The sequence below is a fragment of the Lithobates pipiens genome, unplaced genomic scaffold (genome assembly GCF_037356315.1).
Source record: "Lithobates pipiens isolate NorthernLeopardFrog02 unplaced genomic scaffold, aLitPip1_a1.2 Scaffold_16, whole genome shotgun sequence".
Classification (NCBI taxonomy): Eukaryota; Metazoa; Chordata; class Amphibia; order Anura; family Ranidae; genus Lithobates; species Lithobates pipiens.
Genome location: NW_027507748.1, coordinates 555,214,583 through 555,238,900, shown reverse-complemented (window position 1 = coordinate 555,238,900; position 24,318 = coordinate 555,214,583). Strand labels below are relative to the sequence as shown.

General features: G+C 40.8%; 1 protein-coding gene across 1 annotated transcript in view; it reads left to right on the top strand.

Moving 5' to 3' along the window:
• Positions 1–18,046, top strand: part of TAC3 (tachykinin precursor 3) — a 135,446-nt gene extending 117,400 nt beyond the window's left edge. The window contains exons 5-7 of the mRNA XM_077483557.1: positions 4,808–4,861; positions 5,663–5,726; positions 17,439–18,046. Of these exons, the coding sequence (XP_077339683.1) occupies positions 4,808–4,861; positions 5,663–5,726; positions 17,439–17,457 (137 nt within the window). The 3' untranslated portion in view covers positions 17,458–18,046. The remainder of the gene's footprint in view (positions 1–4,807; positions 4,862–5,662; positions 5,727–17,438) is intronic.
• The last annotated feature ends 6,272 nt before the right edge of the window (positions 18,047–24,318 follow it).

The window sequence follows — 24,318 nt, the reverse complement described above, 5'->3', positions numbered from 1 at the left end:
GAGGAAAGTTGCGAAGAACTTGTTTCCTCTATGAATACCTGCTTTTCCAAGGGAAACAGCTGTCCAATTAAACACTGGTGTCCCTTATGACCTCTGTGGCCATCTTGGGTGAGGACAGAGCTTATATAAGCCCCTGGGCCCCTGATCTGGCATGCATTCTGCAAGTGGTTAGTGTAGGGACCGGTTCCCTGTCTGTCAGGGAAAGCCCTTAGCGACAGGCAGAGCTTCCAGGGGAGTAGGGAAAGCAAAGCACAGGGACTACACTATCTCCATCTTGGAAGCCTCCCAGTTGATTCGGACCAGCAAGGCCGCATTCTCACTCATCGTTGCAGAAGCTGTGGGCCCTGTTTCAAGCTACAAAACTACTGTTACTGACTCTGTAAGTGGACGGTTGTGCTCACCTGCCAGGCCTAGTTGTAACCCATTGAAATGTTCTACAATATATAGTCTATTTGATTTGGCCTCTGTGTGTTCTCTGGTACCAACACACCACGCTGCTCTCATACAGAACACAGAAATGGTAAATAGTTCAGGCTGGACCAGCCACAACTCACACTCAATTTAAATAAAAGCACAAGGAGGGCTTATAGCGATGAAGGGGAGGGAGAAGAGGTCAGTGTTGTTTATATTCCATCAGAGATGATTTAGGCAGGGCTAACAACTCATATTTAAGGATTTAGAGCTGTATTTTCATGTCAAAGAGGAAGGTAGGAGCACCCTCTTTTTCAGGTACAATGTTTTTTATTGAAAAAATTGGAAAACATAACAGAGTATATATATGAAACAAGTAATTCTTCTGCATGGGACATAAACAGTGAAGTAATAAATTTATCACAGATAGTTACATAGGTTTTAAATGTGCAAGACTACAGACCAACTTCATTCTGCTAATGGTGCCGGAAGTAACCATGAATATCTGGGCTAGGGGACCCAAGGCTGATTATAAGGAGAGGGAATGGGAGACCCCAACCACTGGAGGTAGGACTGTAATCCAAGTGTGGGTGGAATGGGAGGGGAAGAAGGAGGGAAGAGGGACAAAAAAGGGGGGCATAAGGAGGGGCAGAGCTGAGAAAGTAGTGAAAGAAGTAGGGGGAAGGAGCAAAACTGGACTAGGAAGAGGAAAAAGGTTTCTGCAAGTTAGATAACATACTATGGTGCTAGTTGGATGCAGAGAAATTTGGAATGGGAGTCATGAAGGATAATGGTCAACTTCTCATGAATCATTAGGGTAGCCAGTTTGGTGAACACCCGAATTTGTGGGGTGTTAGCCCGCCGAGCATCCCACAATGCACTGCGTGCTTGACAGTGAATTCTAAGCCCTGATTTGGCCCAATCAGGGCACAGTAAAAGCTAGTTGTTAAGGAGTGGGCCGGGAAGCCAGCCGCCACGTCCTTAACAACCGAAGAGTCATCAGCTGTCAATGGGCTTCCCTGCTGACAACTGAATAAAAAAAAAAATCCCTTTGGGTCTGCAATGTATTTTAAGGGGAACCCCACACCACCATTTAAAAAAAAAAACGTTGTGGGGGTCCTCCCTAAAATTCATACCAGCCCCTTATCTGAGCATGCAGCCTGGCAGACCAGGAAGGGGGGACAAACGAGCGCCCCCACTCCTAACCATACCAGGCCACATGCCCTCAACATGGGGGGGTGCTTTGGGCCAGCGGGGCCAGATCCTGGCCCCTCCTATGTAAATGAGTATAGGGTAAATTGTAAAAAAAATAAAAGGTGTCAATAAGAAAAAAAAACAACAACAAAAATTATTATTAGAAAACAAGACCTATTTCTCATTAAAAAAAAAACAAGCGCTAAATGGAAACAGGAGGAAATTATTCTAAATAGACTTTGTTAAGCAATCAATTGTACTAGCTGCTGCTTATAGTCACACTCTAACAGAGATGATACAAAACATATAAAACATCAAAATCTATAAAAACAGATTTCAGCAGCGCTAATTATAAATAATTATTGCATCAAAGCAACAATTTTAACACCAGTCTCTTTTTGTGCAGTCAATATTCTATGTAATTAAATGAATATAATCCATATATCACATATTGGGAATTGCTATTAGGCGCTGTGAAAAAGAGTCTATTGCAGGTAAAGCAGATGTGAAATGCTGGCACCGACAGACACCACCTCCACGCGTGCTCAGGTAAAAGAAGGGGGGGTGTGGAAGAAATCCCCCTTGGTATCACCCTTACTGGGAACAAAAAGGTTCAGTCTGGCATGTAAATCTACAATTAAACTGTGGCAGCAGTCTTCACTCTCTTGTCCACCTCTGCGCTTATCCCCTCAATAGCTCAGTAAAGGGAAAAAAACAATGGACATAGCATAATCCCATGTGACTTCACTGACTGGTGCATGCTGGGTCAGTGACATCACAAAGGGTGGTGCCACCACCCTTACCTATATAAGAGCTATCAAATGGCAGAGCCTGCAGTATGCAGTTAGCCTTCGTTGACGGCGGAGCCTTATTTTTTTTCACTTTTTTGGGTCTGCCGGTGGCAGCGGCATCATGATTGACGATTGATCTATATTGGGGGGACATTGTTTTTTTTTTTTTTTTAATAAAGTAATTGTCAAAAACTGTGTGTGTTTTTTTATTTCTTTTTGAAACTTTTTTGGTGAATGGGTACCCCATACTCATTCACATGGGGGGGTGGCCTTGGGGCCCCCTTGGTAAAGGGGGCTTCCAGAACTGAATAATCCCCCTGCCCGTAGACCCCCACAAGCACAGCCCAGGGTTGTTGGGAAGAGGCCCTTATCCCCATCAACATGGGGACAAGGTGCTTTGAGGTAAAGGGGCAGAGCCACGCCATTTTTTTCACATTTTTCTATTGCCGGAAATTTAAATGTCATTTTTTTTCTATAGAAATGTCAGTTTTGCTGCAGTGGGCATTATACATGGTACAGATGTGCTACAGGCAGACTAAGGGGACTGCCCAGGCACTATATTTAATGGATTTTTTTTATTATTATTGTTTCACTTTAAGCATCATTAAAATCACTGCGCCTTTAAAAATAATCTTTTTAAAAGTTTTTTTGCATTGGTACATGTCCCCCAGGGCAGTAGCCCCCACATGCATTTTATGGCCAATAACTTGCATATAAGCCATCAACATGGGGCCTTTATATTTTTTAAGATTGGGTCTCATAGACTTCAATGGGATCTGCTGCTCGGATCTGAACTTTTGCTATGTTCGAAACTTCTGCCACAAACCAAACCGGGGGTGTTCGGCCCATCTCTACTGCACAGTGATGTGCTTTACAAATTTGTTCTGTGCATTAAACATGAAAGAGCCCAGTCACTTGACCCCTCAAAGTCACTGACTCTCCTTTAATCACTGAGCTCTCCCTGTTCCGTGGAAAGAAGCACATGGGGCTTTGCTGGCTACACACCGTGCCCCAATTTTTTTAAAGGGTATGTCATGGTGTGAGAGGAGCAGCACTGTATACGGTATAACGAAGAGAAAATAGCAATATCTGCTTTCCCTTCTAAATGAGCCCCTTACTTTCAGTTGGTCATAGACAAGCAGGACCTGGCTACCCTGTTTTAAGGGGTTATCTGGATTACAAGACTGGCTCAACAGAATTAGAAATCCTTTGACAGGTAAAACAGCATGTATTTGCCTGGAGTTCAGACTTAAAATGTCATATTACAATGGAAGAGCTGTGTGGAAAATGTGGGTTAAAATTTGCTCATCTGAGATGTTTTAAAGTAGGGCTGTCAAACTCAATTTAATCGCAGGCCACATCAGCATTATGGTTGCCCTCAAAAGGGTCAATTGTATCTGTAAGACTATATAAATGTATCTACTCTTTATCATATTAAATAATTTCCTCTGCATTCGATTACTGGTGTTAGTATTAACTTGAGACTTAAAGCGGAGCTCCACCTTTGGCACCTTTCGGGGGGAGCAGGTACCTGGTTTTGACAGGTACCAGCTCCCACTTCTGGGTGATCTCACCACTGAATTCCTGGACAGGTAAGTGTCCTAGTATTAAAAGTCAGCAGCACAAGTATTTGTAACTGCTGACTTTTATTTTTTTCTGAAGGTTCCTGGACCTCCTCTTTAAGTTGTGAAGGGCAGGTGCATACCATCACAGAGCATACTCACTCCTGTAGCAGATGATGCAACTCTGAAAAGAAGGGTCATTTGTCGCTGGTATCATCCACAAGGAACTTTATTGGAGACTGCTCAGACAGAATTTGGTTTCGCCATGGTGTTCTGTCTGAGCAGTCTCCCAATAAAGTTTCTTGTGAATGATATAATCCTTTTCAACTGGCATAGTTATATTATTCTCATGATTATAAGCAGATGTCAAAAAAAATATTGGAAGTCGAGAGTCCTCCACCCTGCCTTACATGACAATGCAGCCCCTTTGTGCAGCTGCTGGGAAGAGGCTAGGGGTGGAGCTGGGAAGCAGAAAGTGCAGGGTCTGGAGGAGGAACAGAGGAGGGCTGGGGTCAGATGCTGGAGTCTGCTGAATGGTGAGACCAGAGGAGGTAGAGTTGAGGGGTGCTACTTCTACACAGAGAGGCACAGGATCTGTAGGAGGAGTTCAGTCCTCCCCTCTGTGGCCAACTGCTAAGACAAGGTGGGGGTAAATACGAAGGGAGTGCCGCAGCTGTAGGAGAGGTGCGAGGGCCAAATGAAATGGCCTGGATGGCCGGATTCTATCCGCAGGCTTTGTGTTTGACTAGTGTTTTAAAGCATTCAACTGTGTCCTGTTCTGTCCTTTTTCATCAAGATAATATCTGAAGTTATCATGTGAATAATTGTTTTTTATTGATAAATTTACAGGAGACATGCATGACTTCTTTGTTGGTTTAATGGGAAAGAGGAATTTACAAACAGGTATGTTATCTGTAACTTTAACTTGATCAATATATCTTTATTTTAGCCTTACCTCTCAGCCCTTTCCAAACCTCAGTGTTCTTTATTATATAACACAATCTGTCCCCTGCTTTGTCATTAACTTTCCTGATGGTAATTCTGAGTGTGGCTCGGGGTGAATCTTCTTTACCAAAAGCGGTAACCCCGAGCCATTGGATTGCATCGCAGGGTCCAGGCAAAGCTACCTACCTTGTCCACAGGATCCTGCGATGTCTCCCCGCTGTGTGTGCGAACCGTCCTGCGCTCGATCTATTACAGTGCCGAGCTCCGTTCCCTGCGAGCGCTGCGACTCTCAGGGATGGCGCCAAATTCAAAAAGTGAAACACATTATACATCCAGTACACTATAATCTTACAGATTGCATTACTGTATCAAATTATTTCACCTTCCTTATGCTTTGTCCAGTGCCCTGCATGCAGTAATGACAGCGACAATTCTGCAACTGAGCAGATTTCAGTGTTTTTGATTTGATTACATTATTGAATAAATGTTATTATTATTAGATTATTATAATTATTTATAGTTATTTATTAAAGTATAATTTATGATTTTGTGTTTCAAACTTTATCATACCCGGGATGTCCACTAGACTCTGGTTTGGACTGATTTAAGTGTGTTATTCCTAAGAATTACAGGCCTACAATATAAAAAGACAAATTTCTATGCAAAATAATGTACCGCTTTCAGCATTTAAAATCTGACATAATCATACTGCCAGGGAGGTTAAAACAGATACATTTTCTAAAATTTTATTTTTTTAAGGAAACTTTGCAAGTGAAGAAAGGGAAGTTGAACCGGATTCCAGGTACTCCAGAAAATGCAGAAAGTAAGTTCATTGTTAATCATCAAAGGAGAAGTTTGGGGTACTAAAGACAAAAACAAAAAACATACATACTCAAATCTATTACACTGCTGTAACTGTTCCCTGTCGACTCTAAGCCCCCGTACACAAGGTCGAACATTTCGACAACAAAATCTGTCTGATTTTTTCCGACGGATTTTGTCCGAAACTGGTGCTATATACACATGGTCGGACAAAGTGGTTGGAAAATCTGATCGTTCGGAACGTGATGACATTGTGGCTAGTAGCCAATGGCTTTGGTCTCGTAATTTGATCTGAGCATGCGTGGCACTTTGTCCGATCGGAATTCTCTACAAACGATCGTAAAAAGTCCGATCGGACTTTGTTGTCGGAAAATTTGGGGTCCTGCTCTCAAATTTTTCCCATCAGAAATTCAGACAGAAAAAGTCCGATAGAGCCTACACATGATCGGATTTTCCAACAATATACTCCAATCGGACCTTTTCCGTCGGAATTTCTGACCGTGTGTACAGGGTATAAGACTGAGAACTGAGCAATCACGTAACCATTGATCGTTCAGTTCTCTGCCCCTCCAGCACTCAATGGAGCGACGGGCTGGAGAATTAGCAGAAGTGGCTGGCTCAGGCTCTCAGTGGCATGTTAAGAAGCTGCGCCAGCTGCCAATCAGGCATCTGGGTCGAGCCTGGCATTATTGTCTCAATTGGCTCTATGAAGTCAGCCACTGATTCTGGGTCTCAGGAGTGTGGACAGAGGTGCACTTCTGTGACTGAGAAGAGAAATATGGCTGAAAAAGCTTTGGCTATACTTATCTTCTTAACCAGTTGCTGATCATGCTACAGCTGAATGATGGCTACAGTGCAGCCAGCTAGTTCTGGGAGGCCATCATGTGACGGCCTCCCATGATCGCGCCCATCAAACGCAGCTGATTACAGATTGAGGTAAAGAGCCAATCAGCGGCTCTTTACTATGTGATCAGCTGTGTCCAATCACAGCTGATTACGGATGTAAACAGAAGCAGGTCATTGGCACTCCTTTCCTCATGCTGATAGCGTGAGGAGAGAGGAAGAGAGCCGATAACCGGCTTTTGTAAAAGGAACATCTACACTGATTATCAGGGCACTGATTCTCGTTGTCCTGATTATCAGTGCAGTCCCAACAGTGCCCACCAGTGTTGCCAATCTGTGCCCATCAATGCTTCCAATCTGTGCCCACCAGCGCTGCCTATCAGTGCCCACCAGTGCCACCTCATCAGTGCCCATCAGTACAGTCTCATCAATGCACATCAGTGAAGGAGAAAAATTACCCGTTTTGAATTTTTTTTTAACAAAGTAGGAAAAAGATTTTAATTTTTTTGAACATTTTTGGTCTTTATTCATTTATTTGGCAAAAAATGTTAAGTAAAACAGTGGTGATTAAATACCACTCAAAAAAGGCTCTATTTGTGTGAAAAAATTATAAAAATTTTGTTTGGGTGCAGTGTTGTATGACCACGCAATTGTCATTCAAAGGGGCAGGAAGGGGGTAAAAGTGCCCAGTAGGCAAGTAGTTTAACACTACTATGGCCTGTGTTGACAGGCTTTCTTTGGGTCAGAACTGCTTCACTCCATATACAAGACTGTCAGATTTCAATGTAAACTCAAATCAGGTCAAATATAGTAGGTCAGAAGACAGTCAGTTGCACCTGTTAATGAATTCTGAATAATCTCAGAAGCGTCTCAAACTCGATGTCTAAAACAAGCTCACTGACACAGCCCAAAGCCCGTCAATACAGGCAATTATTTGTTATCTTGTAGCTATTTACATTTTTCTTATTCATTACACCATTGATATACACATTTACAATTATGAATATAGATTAAAGTGTATCTAAAGCCATTTTATTTTCATTTTACTAGAGTTTAGAACCCCTATAAGGTTTTTATTTTTTCCTCATGGAGAAATTGGCCAACACTATTGTCCTTGTAACCATTGTCACCAATACTTTAAAGCAAAATAAATTGTAAAATGTTATGGTTGTCACCAAAACAGTAAAGGCTCATTCACGATAAGAACCAAATAGTGACAAAAAACTTTTGCACTCCTACCTTCTGAAAAGGTTCTCCTATACAGCTGCCAGCACTAAAAACACAAAATTTTAATATAAAAAAAGGAAAAAATACATTTTGCAAATCCTTGTGCAGCCCTAATACATCAATATGTGACCAAACATCAATATACCAGTGTAATTCAATATGTGTCCCTACATATTACTAGTGAAGATGATTCAACTCAACAAAAAAAAAGTGGTGATCAAATATTGTCTGCACAAACACAATATTGTTGATTTACTAAAGGCAAATAGATGGTGCACTTTGCAAGTGCAGTTGCACTAATTTTCCCCCAGAGCTTAGTGAATAGGGTCAAGCTTAATTTTTTAAAGAATACCAAATCAGATGCAAGGGAAAAAATCTTGAACATGATGATGGAAATCAGCAGAACATCACCACATCACTAAGGGGGTAAATTAGTGCAATTGCACTTGCAAAAGTGCATAGTCTATTTACCTATAGTAAATCAACCATAGTGTGTTTAAAAGTTGACCTCCATATGTTATAATTCAAAGCCATACTGTCCAAACAGTGTCCACCAGTTCACTCCTGACTCCTCTCCAGGTGATCCTGGTGAATTTTCCTGGTGTAATATCATTCCCTTTAGGATGACACACGTTCTACAAATGACCTATACTAACATACATCAGATAGGTCCCAAAACCTTAGACACATTCCTACGCAAATGAAAAGCGCAGAATCACACATGGCATAAAACCTTACTTTTCAGTAAATTAGGTATATTAAAAACTATTTACATTAGGGTCTTTACATAGAAGTATCAAAATGATCAGCGGCCATTACACAGAAATGGAAAATCACTTCATTAGGCTCCATCCTTTGCGTTATGTCCTTTCCAACGTCATCAGGGACAATTTACTGACTACGTAAAATACTTTCGGATACCAAAACTAATGTCAGTCTGATAGCTGACCTTCCAAAAGACATGTGAAACCACAGCTCTAAATTGATAAAAAGTAAAGGTGTTTTGGATTTCTTTATGGGTAGTAAAAATGTGGTATATAAAATTGAAAAGGAACTGAACTGTGGAAGCTGTGCCCATAAAAGACAAGTAAAAGACAAAACCTTAGTCACCAGTATTGCTGTGATCTCCCTCCAGGTAATCTTTTCCTCATTACTGACCTACTATTACTAGACTTTGTGTGATGGCAAGCATCTTGATAGGGCTTTGCTTCCTCGTGTCAGTGCTGCTCTTTTGAAGCCTGGTGGTGTTATGACTGATGAAGGAATAATCAAAAAACAGTAGGAGAATTGGGAAAGCACAGATTCCCAGAATGAAGCAGAGGCAGGGAAAATCCTTGCACTGCTGGTCCTCAGATACAGCTTTCTCTTCAGCAAGAACAGCAAGCAGAACAATAGCGAATACACAAAATCTCCTCCAAAATTTGTGAGACTAGTAGCCACAGTCAGCAGTGCTTTAGATGATCTTACACTGAATATAGAGTTATGAGTCTCAAGGTACACCAGTGCCTTTGCACAGAAGGGAAAATTCTATTTGTTAAAAATAATTGTATAAAAAAAGTAAATTTTCAGGGTACTTCTAAGTAACAATTTACACTTCTCGATGGTTTCTAGAACACAGAAGAAATTCAAATTTTGAGTTCAGGTCCACATTAAGAGACTGTCAATGATCTAGTCCAATGTTTAGAGGCATTTCATATTTTCTGAAACAAAAAGTGAGGGGCAGGGAAAACTGCCTAGCAGTGCATAACCCTGGAAGGTCAGTTAGAAGGCCCATTGTAAAGCAAGTATTGTATAAAAGTGAAAATGTTTAAACCTGCTACACAATCCCGTCAACTGCCTGCTGGTTACCAGCTCTATAGAAGGTACGGACTGAACCTAAATGAGGAGGGTGCAGATCTGCTGGGAGTGAAAATGGCCAAAAAGTTAGAGGGGCTTTTAAACTAGGCGATGGGGGGAGGGTCCAGAGGTCGAGATAGTCAGCACAGAACATATTCCAGAGGGTAGTATTGGGGGCATTATTGGTAGGTTGACTAAAGCACCTAAACCCAAGGTAAGTATAGTAACAAGACCTATTTGCAACCCCAGAGCACCCAATAAGGAGATAGTATGCGACCGGTTTAAACTACGTGGCATGTTCACCAATGTCAGGAGTCTGACGGACAAGATGGGAGAACTAGAGCTACTGTTGTACAAGGAGGATTTTGATTTTGTAGAAATTACAGACTTAGTTTGACAGCTCTCACGACTGGCTGGCAACCATTCAAGGGTATTTCCTATATTGCAGGGATACAGAGGGTAAAAAAGGGGGAGGGGTATGCCTGTATATCAAAAATGATCTACAAGTGAATGTGAGAGATTACATCACTAAGGGAGCAAGAGAGGAGGTGGAATCCTTATGGGTAGCGCTACAAAGGAAGGAAACGAATGGGAAAGTAATACTGGGAGTATGCTACAGGCCCCCTAACCAGAGGGAGGAGGCAGACCTCTTATCACAATTTGTATTAGCGGCACAAATGGCAAGTGTCATTATAATGGGGGATTTTAATTATGCAGCCATAGACTGGGTGGAAGGAACAGTGCATTCATCTAAGGCTCGCCAGTTCCTAAATGTCTTGCAGGACAATTTCATGGGTCAGATGGTAAATGCACCAACTAGAAACAAAGCATTACTAGACCTACTGATTACCAACAATACAGACCTGATCACAGATGTGAAAATATGGGGCAATTTAGGAAACAGCGATCACAGGTCAATTCATTTTAGTATAAATCGCACAAATAGGAAACATAAGTGGAATACAAAGACACTGAATTTCAAAAGAGCCAACTTTCCTAAACTACAATCCTTGCTATAACATAATAATTGGGATATCTCTTAGGAACAAAGAACACGGAGGAAAATGGATATGCTTTAAGAGTATATTAAATAAGGGCTTTAGCTAGTGCATCCCAATAGGAAATACATGTAAAAGAGCTAATAAAAGTCCTGGCTGACTTAACTCCAACATGAAAATGCATATAAAAGCAAAGGAGAAGGCCCTCATAAAATAGAAGGCTTAGGCCGCGTACACACGCGGGGACTGTTCGCCCAACTTTGTCCGTCAAACAGTTTCAGCAAACAGTCCGCTCAAAATTAGCATGGACGGACATGGCCACACACAACGAACGAACAGTTTGCTGAAACCGTGCGCGATGACGTGAACGGCACGTACGACGGGACGAAAAGTACGACGTCCTATACACTGCATTATAACTTTCGGCGTGTAAATCCTTTCTGAGCATGCGCGGAACTTAGTTTGACGAACAAGCCTACACACGAGGGGACTGTTCGCTGAAACAAAGTTTCAGCGGACAGTTTTTCGGAAATTCCGAAAAACCTTGTTCAGCGGACTGTTCGCTGAAACTGTCTGCTGAAAGCCCACACACGAGCGGACTGTCCGCCGAAACACTGTTCAGCGGACAAAGTTGGGCGAACAGTCCCCGCGTGTGTACGCGGCCTTAGGGATAATCATCAGCATTCCAACTTTACAAAAAATGCAACAAGAAATGTAAGGGTGAAATCAGAGTGGCTAAGATATAACATGAAAGACATAGCGGAGGAGAGTAAAAAAAATCCCAAGAAATTCTTTAAGTACATAAATAGTATGAAAGGGAGGTCAGATCATATTGGTCCCATAAAGAATGATGACTGGAATATTAAGGATGGAGAGATGGCAAAGGTATTGAATTTATTCTTCTCCTCAGTCTTCACGAGGGAATCGGGGGGCTACAGTAACCAAAACTGCAATGTTTATCATCATGACATGTCACAGGAAGCACACTCATGGCTAACAGGACTGAATTAGAATAGACTTGAAAAACGTAACATTAATAAGTCACCGGTACCAGATGGCTTGCATCCGAGGGTCTTTAAGGAACTCAGTCAAGTAATTGCCAGACCATTGTTCCTAATTCTTATAAACAGTCTACTGACTGGAATGGTACCCACTGATTGGAGAAAAAAAAAGGGCCAAGTCAATTGTATGCAAGCTCTTGGAGGGAATGATAAGGGACTATATACAAGATTTTAGTAATGACAATGGTATCATTAGCACTAATCAGCATGGATTCATGAAGAATCGTTCTTGCCAAACCAATCTATTAACCTTCTTTGAGGAGGTGAGCTGTCATCTAGATAAAGTGAGGCTCATAGACGTGGTGTATCTGGAATTTTGCAAAAGCATTTGATACAGTTCCCCATAAACATTTACTGTACAAAGTAAGGTCTGTTAGCATGGACCATAGGGTGAGTACATGGATTAAAAACTGGCTACAGGGGCGAGTTCAGAGGGTAGTGATAAATGAGGGTTACTCTGAATGGTCCGGGGTGGGACTAATCCTATTAAATTTATTCATAAACGACCTGGAGGATGGGATAAACAGCTCAATCTCTGTATATGTGGACGACACTAAGCTAAGCAGGGCAATTAACTTCTCCGCAGAATGTGGAAACTTTGCAAGAAGATCTGAACACATTAATGGGGTGGGCAACTACATGGCAAATGAGGTTTAATGTAGAACATTTTTAAATAATGCATTTGGGTGGCAAAAATATGAATGCAATCTACTCACTGGGGGGGGGGGGGGGGATCCTCTGGAGCAATCTAGGATGGAAAAGGACCTGGGGGTCCTAGTAGATAATAGGTTCATCAATGGCATGCAATGCCAATCAGCTGAAAGCAAAGCAAACAGAATATTGGCATGCATTAAAAAGGGGATCAACTCCAGAGATAAAACAATAATTCTCTCACGCTACAAGACTATAAGGCCCGGCCGCACCTGGAGTATGCTGTCCAGTTCTGGGCACCAGTCCTCAGGAAGGATCCAGAGGAGGACAACAAAACTAATAAAGGGACTGGAGGACCTTAGTTATGAGGAAAGGTTACGAGCACTGAACGTATTCTCTCTGGAGAAGAGGCACTTGAGAGGGTATAGGATTTCAATGAACAAATACGGTACTGATGGCACCACAATAGGGATAAAACTTTTCCGTGAAAGGGAATTTAACCACTCGTTTTACGTTGCTATTTTGAAGAGCAATATCGTTGTTATGGCAGCAGCTAACTGCCATAACCCCAGTATCTTCTTCTTCAGCTGGTAGTCCGGTTTCAGATAAAAGTGGTCCCTGCGGTGGAATCGTCGCAAGATCACTTTTATCGGCGGTGGAAGAGAGGCACATTTAATGACATTTCATTTTTATTTTTTATTTTGGCTTTTTAGTGTAAATATGAGATCTGAGGTCTTTTTGACCCCAGATCTCATATTTAAGAGGTCCTGTCATGCTTTTTTTCTATTACAAGGGATGTTTACATTCCTTGTAATAGGAATAAAAGTGACACAATTTTTTTGTTTAAAAGAAAAGTGTAAAAATAAAAAATAAAAGGAAAAATAAATAAGAAAAAAAATGTTTTAAACGTGCCCTGTCCCACCGAGCTCGCTCACAGAAGCGCCCGCATATAAAAACGTTCAAACCACACATGTGAGGTATCATCGAGATCATTACACCAGGAGCAATAATTCTAGCCCTAGATCTCCTCTGTAACTCAAAATATGTAACCTGTAGAATTTTTTAAATGTGCCCTGTTTTTGGAGATTTTTAAGGGTAAAAGTTTGTCACCATTCCACAAGCAGGCGCAATTTTTAAGCGTGACATGTTGGGTATCAATTTACTCGGCGTAACATTATCATTCACAATATAAAAAAAATTGGGCTAACTTTAATTTTGTCTTATTTTTTTATTTTTTTTCCCAAAAAAGTGCGCTTGTAAGACCGCTGCGCAAATACTATGTGGAATAAATGATTGCAACAACTGCCATTTTTTTCTCTAGGGTGTTAGAAAAATGTATATATATATAATGTTTGGGTGTTCAAAATAATTTTCTAGCAAAAAAAAATGTTCATAACTTGTAAACACCAAATCTCAGAAAGAGGCTCAGTCCTTAAAGAGGAAGTAAAGCCTATAAATAAATAAATAAAAAGACACCCTGCAAGGCAAATGCATAATGAGCTAGTATGCATAGCATACAAGCTCATTATGAATTACTTACCTGAGATTGAATCCCCCGCAGCGGTCCTCGGTCACCACTTCTGTCATCACCATGATATCCGGAGTGACTTCCAGGTATCACGGCTCCGTCACTGTGACTGGCCGGAGCCGCAATGACGTCACTCCCGCGCATGCGCGCTGATGCTGCTACTAACGGCATAATCGCCGTTAGAAATGGCACGCTCGGCGCGCCTGCGCCCGATGTCTACGTCTTCTTGCAAATATCTCCTAAGCCTTTTTGGTGTGGGAGATATTTCTTACACCTACAGGTAAGCCTTAATCTATGCTTAACTGTAGTTTAAAGTGGTTGTAAGGGGTTTACAACCACTTTAAGTGGTTAATAAGGCATGCAGTCATTCACTAATATTAGAAGATAGGCAGTTTAACCTTAAACTGCATAGAGGGTTCTTTACTGTAAGAGCGGTAAGAATGTGGAACTCTCTTTCACGGGCAGTGGTTTCAGTGGGGAGCATCAATAATTATAAAAATTATTAGATAAGCACCTGAACGACCACAACATACAGGGATATACAATGTAATACTGACATAAAATCACACATATGGGTTGGACTTGAATGGTCTTTTTTCAACCTCGCCTACTATGTAACTATGTAACTGCCCTCTGAAAAGTGTCCCACTGCAGAGTGCTCTTCAGAAGTTAATATCTGTATAAATGTGCCAAATGTGGTGGTGATGACCTTATTGGTGTGAATGAAAGGATCTGAAGGAAATGTATGTGTGGCAATGTACCAAACTATAGAAGATCATTGCAGAAGTTGCAAAGTAAAAACGGAAAGACAAAATATAAACAATGAGGCCCAATAGACTATACACATTGCCATTGATTGCTAGCAAGAAGGTGCAGCTTGAAGCAGCCATGGGGGATTGCTGGGACACTGTGAAAGCAAAAAGTAAAAGACAAGCACAACCTGTTGCTTCTTCTTCATCCTTCAGGCCGAAGTAGGGGAATTGCACAGTGGCTCCAGACTTCGGAGGCAGCGGCTTTGACTTTTACCGCTTTGCACAAGTTCCCTTTTGTGAGTGTGTTTTTAATCATTATTAACTATTGTTCACCTTGTTTACTACACTATGGAGGTTGTGCTTGTCTTTTCCTTTTTGATATTAGATTTACTTCCCACTAAAATCACTAAACTCCTACATTTTTACCAATGAAGTCAATGAACGTTTGTGAATCTTGTGATCTGGACTAATTGGAATATAAATAAAGTGCAAAATCTGACTCACTTCTGCATAGAAACCAATGAGCTTCTAACCTCGGCTTGTCCAATTAAGCTTTGCAAATAAAACCTAGAAGCTCATTGGTTTCTTTTTTTTTTTTTTTTTTTTTTTGCATCAGAGGACAGCCAGCAAATTGTACTGATTTCAGCAGCAGCCGTGGCACGGATGCCCAGTATTAATAACCAGTTTGTTATCACCACTTGTGTGAAATTGGCTGGGCTGCTGAACCATCATATGCATTTTTTTCCTTTATTATTATTATTTTCTTTTTTTTAAATTCTTTTTGTTTATTTTACTTCATAAAAAAAATTGAAGATAAAAATAAGAATTACATAAAGTAAAAACAGGTTATCTGCGGACCGGTAACAAGGATACTTCTTTTGTTAGGTAATTTCAGCATTTTCTGTTTTTATTTAACCAGCATTTTATTACTCCCTCCTCCCCTCCCTCCCCCCCCCCCAACCCCCCCCCCCCCCCTCCAGATTGAACACAAGCCTCCAATTTCACCCTCCGTAGTTTTTAAATTACTCTATTCTTCATAGCTCATTGGTTTCTATGCAGAAGTGAGCCTGATTTTGCACTTTCCAGCTTTAGTAAATAAACCCCATTGTGTACTTAAAAGTGGGGTATGTCTGTACTTACATTAAAGCAGAATTCCACCCTAAAAAACATTTTTACATATTTACAGTCCTTTCATAGTATTAATAAACATTTGGGAGGAATTTATTTTTTTAACTCACCAGAAATGCCCTGTTGCTATGTAGTGGCTCCTAATCTGCCACTTCTGGGTCTGCGGAGCTCCGCATCACTTCCTCCCTCGCCTGTGCTCCTGGGAAATGTGAGTCATCATTTCCCAGGAGTCGGTGGGCAGTATTGTGAACAAAAATCATATCTTTTCCCAACAGGAAATTGTACGATTTAAGGCGGATCACATCTCTGTTGCCATAACAACAGGGCAGAATCTTCCTCTGTCACCACCCGTTATTATGGCAACTTTCTAAACAATCGGCGCTATGGCCAGCGGAGCATCGCACAAATGCGCGAGATTGAGAGGTGCATGCTGGGTAACCTCTCCATCGCAAATCTACAAAGAGGTTGCGATTGGGCTTCACATGCCAACAATCATCATGGCAATGGCCAGAAGAGGATTTTATTAATTGTAAGTATTAAAAAAAATATATAAAATTCTGGTCCAATAGCAAACAAATATAAACTTTATTTTGGTTATTAACACCCCTGGCGGTATTCCCGAGCTCGGGGTGGAGATTCTGTACCAAAAGCGGTAACCTCGAGCCAGACTCGGTACCGCATCGCTGAATCCAGGACGTTTACTTACCTTCTCTCCTGGATCCAGCGATGTCCCCCCCGCTGTACGAGCGGCTCGTCCTCCGTTCGATTCATCACGGAGCCAATCTCTGTTCCCCGCGAGCGTTGCGACGCACGGGGATGGAGATTGGCGCCCAATTCAAAAAGTGAAACACACAGTATACATACAGTATAATGTAATCTTACAGATTACATTGCTGTATGCAAATATTTCACATCCTCTTTGTCCCTAGTGGTCTGCCCAGTGTCCTGCATGCAGCTTTATATTATAAAAACTGTTCTTTATGCCTGGAAACTGGAGATTGTCCATAGCAACTAAAACTGTCCTTTTACATCAAAAATGGTTTTAGACCAGCTAGAAAACAGCGATAATAAATTGGAATCACTCGCAGAATTCAGCGATAGCGATTTGTGGGGAGATCCGTCATCAAATATTGAAAAGTAATGACAGTGACAATTCTGCAACTGAGCAAATTTCAGTGTTTTTGATTTGATTACATTATTGAATAATTTTTTATGATTGTTATATTATTATTTGGTATAATTATTTATAGTTATTTATTATATTATAATTTATGATTTCATTTTTCAAACTTTATCATACCCGGGATGTCTACTTGGACAGATTTAAGTGAGTTATTCCTAAGAATTACAGGACTACAATATAAAACGCCAAATTTTCATGCAAAATAATTGTACCGCTTTTAGCACCTAAAATCTGAAATAATCATACCGCCAGGGAGGTTAATGCATTATGATGTGATGGCAGAAAAAAATAAATAAAAATGATGTGGCCAGAACTCTGCTTTGAGGATAACCTCAGGACATTTAGCTCTTTTTAGGAACTGCTGCAGCTTATAAGCCAAATTTCTCCAATTTTTTTATTTGAGGTGAAACTATACTCTAAATGTATCATCTGAAAAATATTTGTCTACTAGACATACGTATAAACTGCATATCGGTAGGTGACTTTCTATTTCTTTGTGGCTGCAGGTCCAGGCGTTCAGTTTAAGATGGGAAACGATGAAGATCCTAGAAGATCTTCTAAAAAGAAACATTACCTTTCCAATGCCAAACACACTGGATTTTTTTATTTCGTACCACGGATGAAAAGCCCCACTTTTGTTGTATTTTGAAATATATTTTCACCTTTCTCTCCATCATGCCGATTCATTATAAAATAATTTGTCAAGCAAAAAAGGACAAATGAACATCATCAGAATTATAGTTGTCCATAGCTTTAAATTTGTTTATTCCACAGAAATATTTTCTTTTGGCCTATCTGAATATTGAATATTGGCAACTAATTTTGTTAAACAATATGGCAATTATGCTGGTTTCCTTTTGTAGGTTTTGTCATCCACGGCTGAGTATAAAATCAGATTTAATCAGACATGAAGAATAAAGGCTTACAAATAGTAAACATAAACTGTAAGGACAAAAAAAGGCTTGGATTCTGTGCGAGAGATGACGTTCTACATTGTACCCTTAAGTGTCACTAATAATCCTGTGCCTATCACGTTGCCAGCCAAGCTTCAACCCAATAATGTAGCTAAAGATAAACCATTCACATCAAATAATAACAATATTTTTACATATGATCTTGTGTGTTCTTGAGTCTTTTTCAGCTGGTATGATGTATCTTTTGTTATATACAGTAACACTGATGCTATAATGACACAATTAAAATGGATTAAATGTTCAGAGGTATAAAGTTGCTCTTGTGCAAAGCAAAATTGTGTGTCTTCTACCATGGAATAATATATTTTCATACCTGAACACAAAGTGTGCATATTTTGTGTAGCCTTTAATGATTCCTTTACTACAAAAGTTGAAATTCTGTTTGTAACTGACACCCTCATAAAGTAACATAGATGTGCTCCACTTAAAAAAAAAACATTGTATGTGACTGTTTGAACTTTGAAAACATCATATAGTACTGTAAATGAAACTCATGGGACCCTTCATATTTGCAAAAACTGCAAAGATATTGACTGCTGTGATGTCTGTCTAGTATTTTGATTCCCTTGATGCTTATGCTATAGGATAGAAAGTTCTGTTATCCCATTGAATTCCTGTAATCAACATCTCGGCGAAGGCAAGATTTTACAGGATGAAAGTGTAACTTATCAAATTGTTTATCAAAAGCCCAAAGTAGGCTAAAGAAAGATGGGTTCAGCAGGGACCGGTCGAGATTTGAACCATGTCAGTAGTGTATTTAGATTTTGTGCTGCCCTAGGCCTGACGAAACTCGCGCGCCCCCCTAATTTAAATATGACCCACCCCTTTATGTCAAGGCCACACCCCTGCTGTTTAAGACCCACCCTGAAGTGACCCTGGGCACACTAGTTCTGAGGGCCTGGTGGGTGGCAATGGATTACCTTAATTTGCATATATTTCCTCTCACTTCCTGTTTGGCTATGGGGCAGGAATTGAAGGAATTGACACTAGTTCTGAGGGCCTGGTGGGGGGGCAATGGATTACCTTAATTTATATATAGTTCCTCTCACTTCCTGTTTGGCTATGGGGCAGGAATTGAAGGGAAATCTCTGCAATGGGACAGGGATGGTAAAAAATAAACTGACAGGGGCTATAACCCTCCCTTATTCTATGCAAAATGGAAAAAAAAAGCGTTGCCTATAGTTCTACTTTAAGCACAAATTTCTGATAATTTTATGGAGAAGTATAAGAAGCAGAAAACATATAGCACAGTCAGGAAGGTTTGTGGTCCAGGGTGGTAGGACAGTCAAAGAAGAGGCTCTCCTCCTTCCCCCAGTTGCAGAATGCCTGCCGCCCACATACTGGAATCAGCGCGGCCGGTTTATGGGGGCGCTAGCCTAACTTGCCTATCAGCCCAGTCCGCCCCATAAGACTGGCGCTACACTAACAGTGTAACGCAAGCCGGCGGGGACTCTTTCCGTGCCACCCCCCTGTAAAGTGCTGCCCTAGGCCTGGGCCTTGTCGGACTAGGCCAGGATACAGCTTTGAGCAGACTGATTATATCCAAGTTGATTGATCAACTTGGTTACAACCACCCTCTCAGATTTTTCATTCAGTATTGCCAGCGGCTATAGCCACTAGCAGGGGCGGACTGACTATTCGGGCACTCGGCACTGCCGGAGGGCCCCATGCCACTAAGGGGCCCCATCAGGGTTGCCAGCCTCAATAAAACCAGGGACAGTATATAAAAATCTGTTTTTTTTTTAAAATCCCAAGATTATAGCTGCCCCGCCTCTCCAGTACATTTTCAGTGTGAGTATGTGTATTCTGTGTGTGTGTATTGTGTGTCTGTGTGTGTATACTAAATGAACACTAAAAATTGGTGTTGCGCTCCCACAAAGAAGTGAATAAATAAATATCTCAATATGCAGGAATATATCCTTAATCAAGCAGTGGAAAACCAGTGATCAAAAAAATAAAGTGCTGATGTGCATAATATATCTCTATATAAATAAATAGATAAACCAACAAAGCAATCAATATATAAACCAATGGTGATATCACTCATCAAATAGTGTAAAACCAGTGATCAAACAAGTAAAGTGCTGATGTGCATAATATAACTCTATATAAATTAGTAAATAGATAAATTGATAAACCAAAAAAGCAATCAATATATAAACAAATGGTGATGTCACTCAAAGTGAGATTAGTCCATAAAATGGATTACAAAGTGAAAGTGTCACAAACAAATGAAGCTGTATAGTGAAAAAAGTGAATCCGTGATGCAGCAATCTCCGCAGCCGGGGGATATCCATGTGTTCACTGAGCACACTAGGTGATTACCTTACAGCTGTAAGGTATACAGCATATATAGCCTCTGAGGAGAACACAGGGGGTTAGGGAGAGAACTTCAAAACTCCTGTAGCGTCACCACCGTCCCATACGGGGTTACTCCATAGGTTAGATCAGCATGGGCACTCCAAAAATAAATATAAAACCCGCCATAGTATAGTAGATTTGCATAAGTTGCTTATTTATTAAAAAAATCTAACTACTCACACATTACAGGTAAAATCGCACAGTAGGGTAACAGACTACGAGTGTACCGCTCGGGTGCAAACGTCACTTCTGGTGTCCTCCGCGTTACGTCACTTCTCACGTGACTTCAACTGGGGGCCCCATAATCTCCTATTGCCCAGAGGCCCCATAATCTTCTCCTATTGCCCAGGGGCCCCACAATCTCCTATTGCCCGGGGGCCACATGAGTTGTCAGTCCACCCCTGGCCACTGGTAATAACCACTGTGTTTTCTCCCACCTGGGACAGCTCCCCACGTCCTCCCCCCTCCTCCCTTGCCTGGAAAACACAATAGCTATGCGGAAGGGATTCCCCCATCACTACTCACTGTGTTGATGGGGGAATTGAGCATTATTCTTTCCTGCAACCCATGGTTGCATGAAAGAATATCACTCCATCTGTGGCCAGCTTAAGGGTAGGCAAAATGCTAGAATAATTTTCAAAATAGTAACTATTGTGTTTAAAGGATGAAATACCTTTAGCCCACGTTCACATACTGACTCACACTGATTGAGTTCAGTTGAACTTGCACGATTTCAAACTGGGAATGCACTTCGACTTCGGGGGGGGGGGGGGGGGGGTTGATTTGACAGACATCTGTGCGGGTTCATGCACAGATGCCCATACAAATCTCCCCTGAAGTCGCCTTGGACGGTGCCATTGCCGGTAATAGCTGCCGATTTGGCATGCAATTTGACATGTCAGATCACATGCCAAATAGGCCCAATGTGAACATGGGCTTAGGGTCCTTTCACTCGGGTTTTCCAATCAGGTGTGCCTGTCAGTTTTTCAGGTAAAGCTGATTAGAAGCTAATGAAAGTCTTTGACAGATGTAAACAAATATGTCACAAAAGGGATATCTGCCCTGATCTTCTCTGAATCAACATACAATCTGTTCACAAAGCCAGGAACCATGATCCGTCACTTCTTCCAGTCAGTTCCCTCCCCCTTCAGTTAGAAACACACACTAGGGAGCATATTTAACCCCTTGAGCGCCCCCTAGTGTTAACCCCTTCCCTGACAGTGACATTTTTATAGTAATCAGTGCATTTTTATATACCCAAAAATGTGTCAAACGTGTCCGAAGTGTCCACCATAATGTTGCAGTCCCGATAAAAATCGTATCTCACCGCCATTACTAGTAAAAAAAACATAATAATAAAAATGCTATAAATCTATCCCCTATTTTGTAGATGCTATAACTTTTGTGCAAACAAATCAATATATACTTATTGTGATTTTTTTTAACCAAAAATATGTAGAAGAATACATATCTGCCTAACCTGAGAAAAAAAATAGCTTTTTAAAAAAATAAATGGTTATATTTATTATAGCAAAAAGTACAAAATATAATAATCTTCCAGGGCTGAAGTGGTTAAAAAAGGCAAACAAATAGGTCTCAGATAAATTAGTAGGCACCGTGAATTGAAGCGACTATTCACTATGGTTATGCAAAACTTCCAGAAGGAAATTCGGTGGTTCAACATAATTCCTTTTTCATGTAAGTTTCGGGAACAGGGCTAATGAGTACTGGCAGCTGAGGTAGCCGAAGATCTGCACACTAATGACAGACTTACATTCAGTAACGTAATACTGAAGATTTATTATTATTATTATTATTATTATTATTATACAGGATTTATATAGCGCCAACAGTCTGCTCGGTGCTTTACAACATGAGGGCAGACAGTACACTTACAATACAAATCAATACAGGAGGGATCAGAGGGCCCTGCTCGTTAGAGCTTACAATCTAGAAGATAGATATATTTATTTAAGTTATTCCAGGTTTATAAATATAAAAGACACAATTTAATACAGCTATGCAATCATTAATACATTAAAAAAATAGATTTTTCAATACAAGCAGTGTAAGTATCTAAATTTGACCTGGTATCAGTCTCTTGTAGTCTTTGTACAGTAAAATGCAAATGTGAGAAGAAGAATCAGCACAAAGAGTCAATGAGTTAATGTGCTGATAATGAGCACTGGTAGGAGAAGAGAGCAGAGTGACACAGTGATGAGCTCTTCGTGTGCTGATTTTTCTTTCACTGTCTAGTCATAGGATGGGGCAGGTCCATGACATCCTGAGCTCAAAGGAAGTGGGTGGAATGCTGCTGGATGTCCAAATAAAGACATCTAGTAGCAGAAAGCTCTGGATCAAGAGTGAACTTTGCAGCACATTGACAGTTGTACCTATGTGTGTGCAAAAGCACTGGATGTCAGTATAAAATAACTCCCATATGCATGTGAGGAAGACAAGTCATCCCATCCCAGTCCAGCCAATCAAGTTGTCCGAAGACTCCAGAAGAAGGTGGAGAGAAGATAACAGCACATCAATGGAGTGACGAGGGAGATCACAGAACTTGAACGGTTGGAGGAGGACAAGTAGGTGTTCCATACTGAGCAAATATGCCATGAATATTTTCACATTATGACAAAAACTTCTGGAGGGCTTGGACAAATTGAGTTACACTTTAGGATTACCTGGACATAAATGGATGATGTCTGCCCTGCAGTCAGTATAAGTTACAAAAAATTCTTTACATTCTAATGTATCTTGGTTAAAGCAGGAATCACGGCACTGGATACCACTCTGACAGCAGACCCTCCAAAATGATATACTCTAGAGCAGTGTTTCTCAACTCCAGTCCTCAAGGTGCCCCAACAGGTCATGTTTTCAGGCTTTCCATTATTTTGCACAGGTGATTTGATCAGTTTCACTGCCTTAGTAATTACTGCAGCTGAGGGAAATCCTGAAAACATGACCTGTTGGGGCGCCTTGAGGACTGAAGTTGAGAAACCCTGCTCTAGAGAGAAAAAAAAGGGGCATAAAGTAGGGGCATAGCTATAAATCACAGGGCCCCGTAGCAAAAATTTTAACCTGGACCCCCCGAAAGAAATAAAATACACTATTGTACAACATCCTAATCATCATGGCAGGTGATAAAGGAATGAAAAGGACATAGGAATGATATTGAGGCAAGCACAGATGTGTGGAGGGGTAGATGAGTTTTTTTACCCAGGAGAACTAGAGAAAAAGTAAGTACACTTAAGGTCTACTTAAAAAAAGTTTGCTGTATGAACAAGGCTTCTTCTGAATGGCTGGGTTGGAGATGTGGGAGGAGGCTGTCACAATCTCCACCTCAGTCAATCGGAGGAAACCTTGTATTCTTTCATAAATAAACAAGGATTCCTGTTAAATAGGTAAGTAGTGCAGCTCGATTTTGTTCCTGGGAATGGGACAAGAAGCTGGAACACAGCATTGTACACTATATATAGCTGATGCTACATACAGTTGCACCAGTTCGGTCCAAATAAACCATTTAAAAATAGATTAAACCTGGAGCTAGGCTTTATTCAGGAAAACAATGCATTATTGCCGGTAGATGATGCAGATGATATAGGAACTCGATTAATCAGAGAAATTACTGCAGTTTTTCTTTCTGACTATGCAAATGTTTTATGCATAGGCCCCTTGTTCTTCAAAGCGACCCTATAACTAATTCAAAGAGCCAATGAGGGGCAAGTTGATAATGTCTCTGCAAAACTAAAAAAAAAAAAAACCCTCAAAACTCAAAAGATAAAATCAAGAAATACTCTTCAATAAATTCTATGATCAAAGTGTATCTAAATCAAAGCCAAAAATTTAATATATGGCTCGGACCAATGTAACTATGCATATACTATAACTGGGGGATCAAGTGTAATAGACACCGCTATTTCAGTGGTCTCTACTAGCTTTCAAGTACTGCACCGAGCAGCTGTCCTGTTGCATTGGGGGTTATTTATTAAAGGCAAATCCACTTTGCACTACAAGTTCACTTGGAAGTGCAGTCGCTGTAGATCTGAGG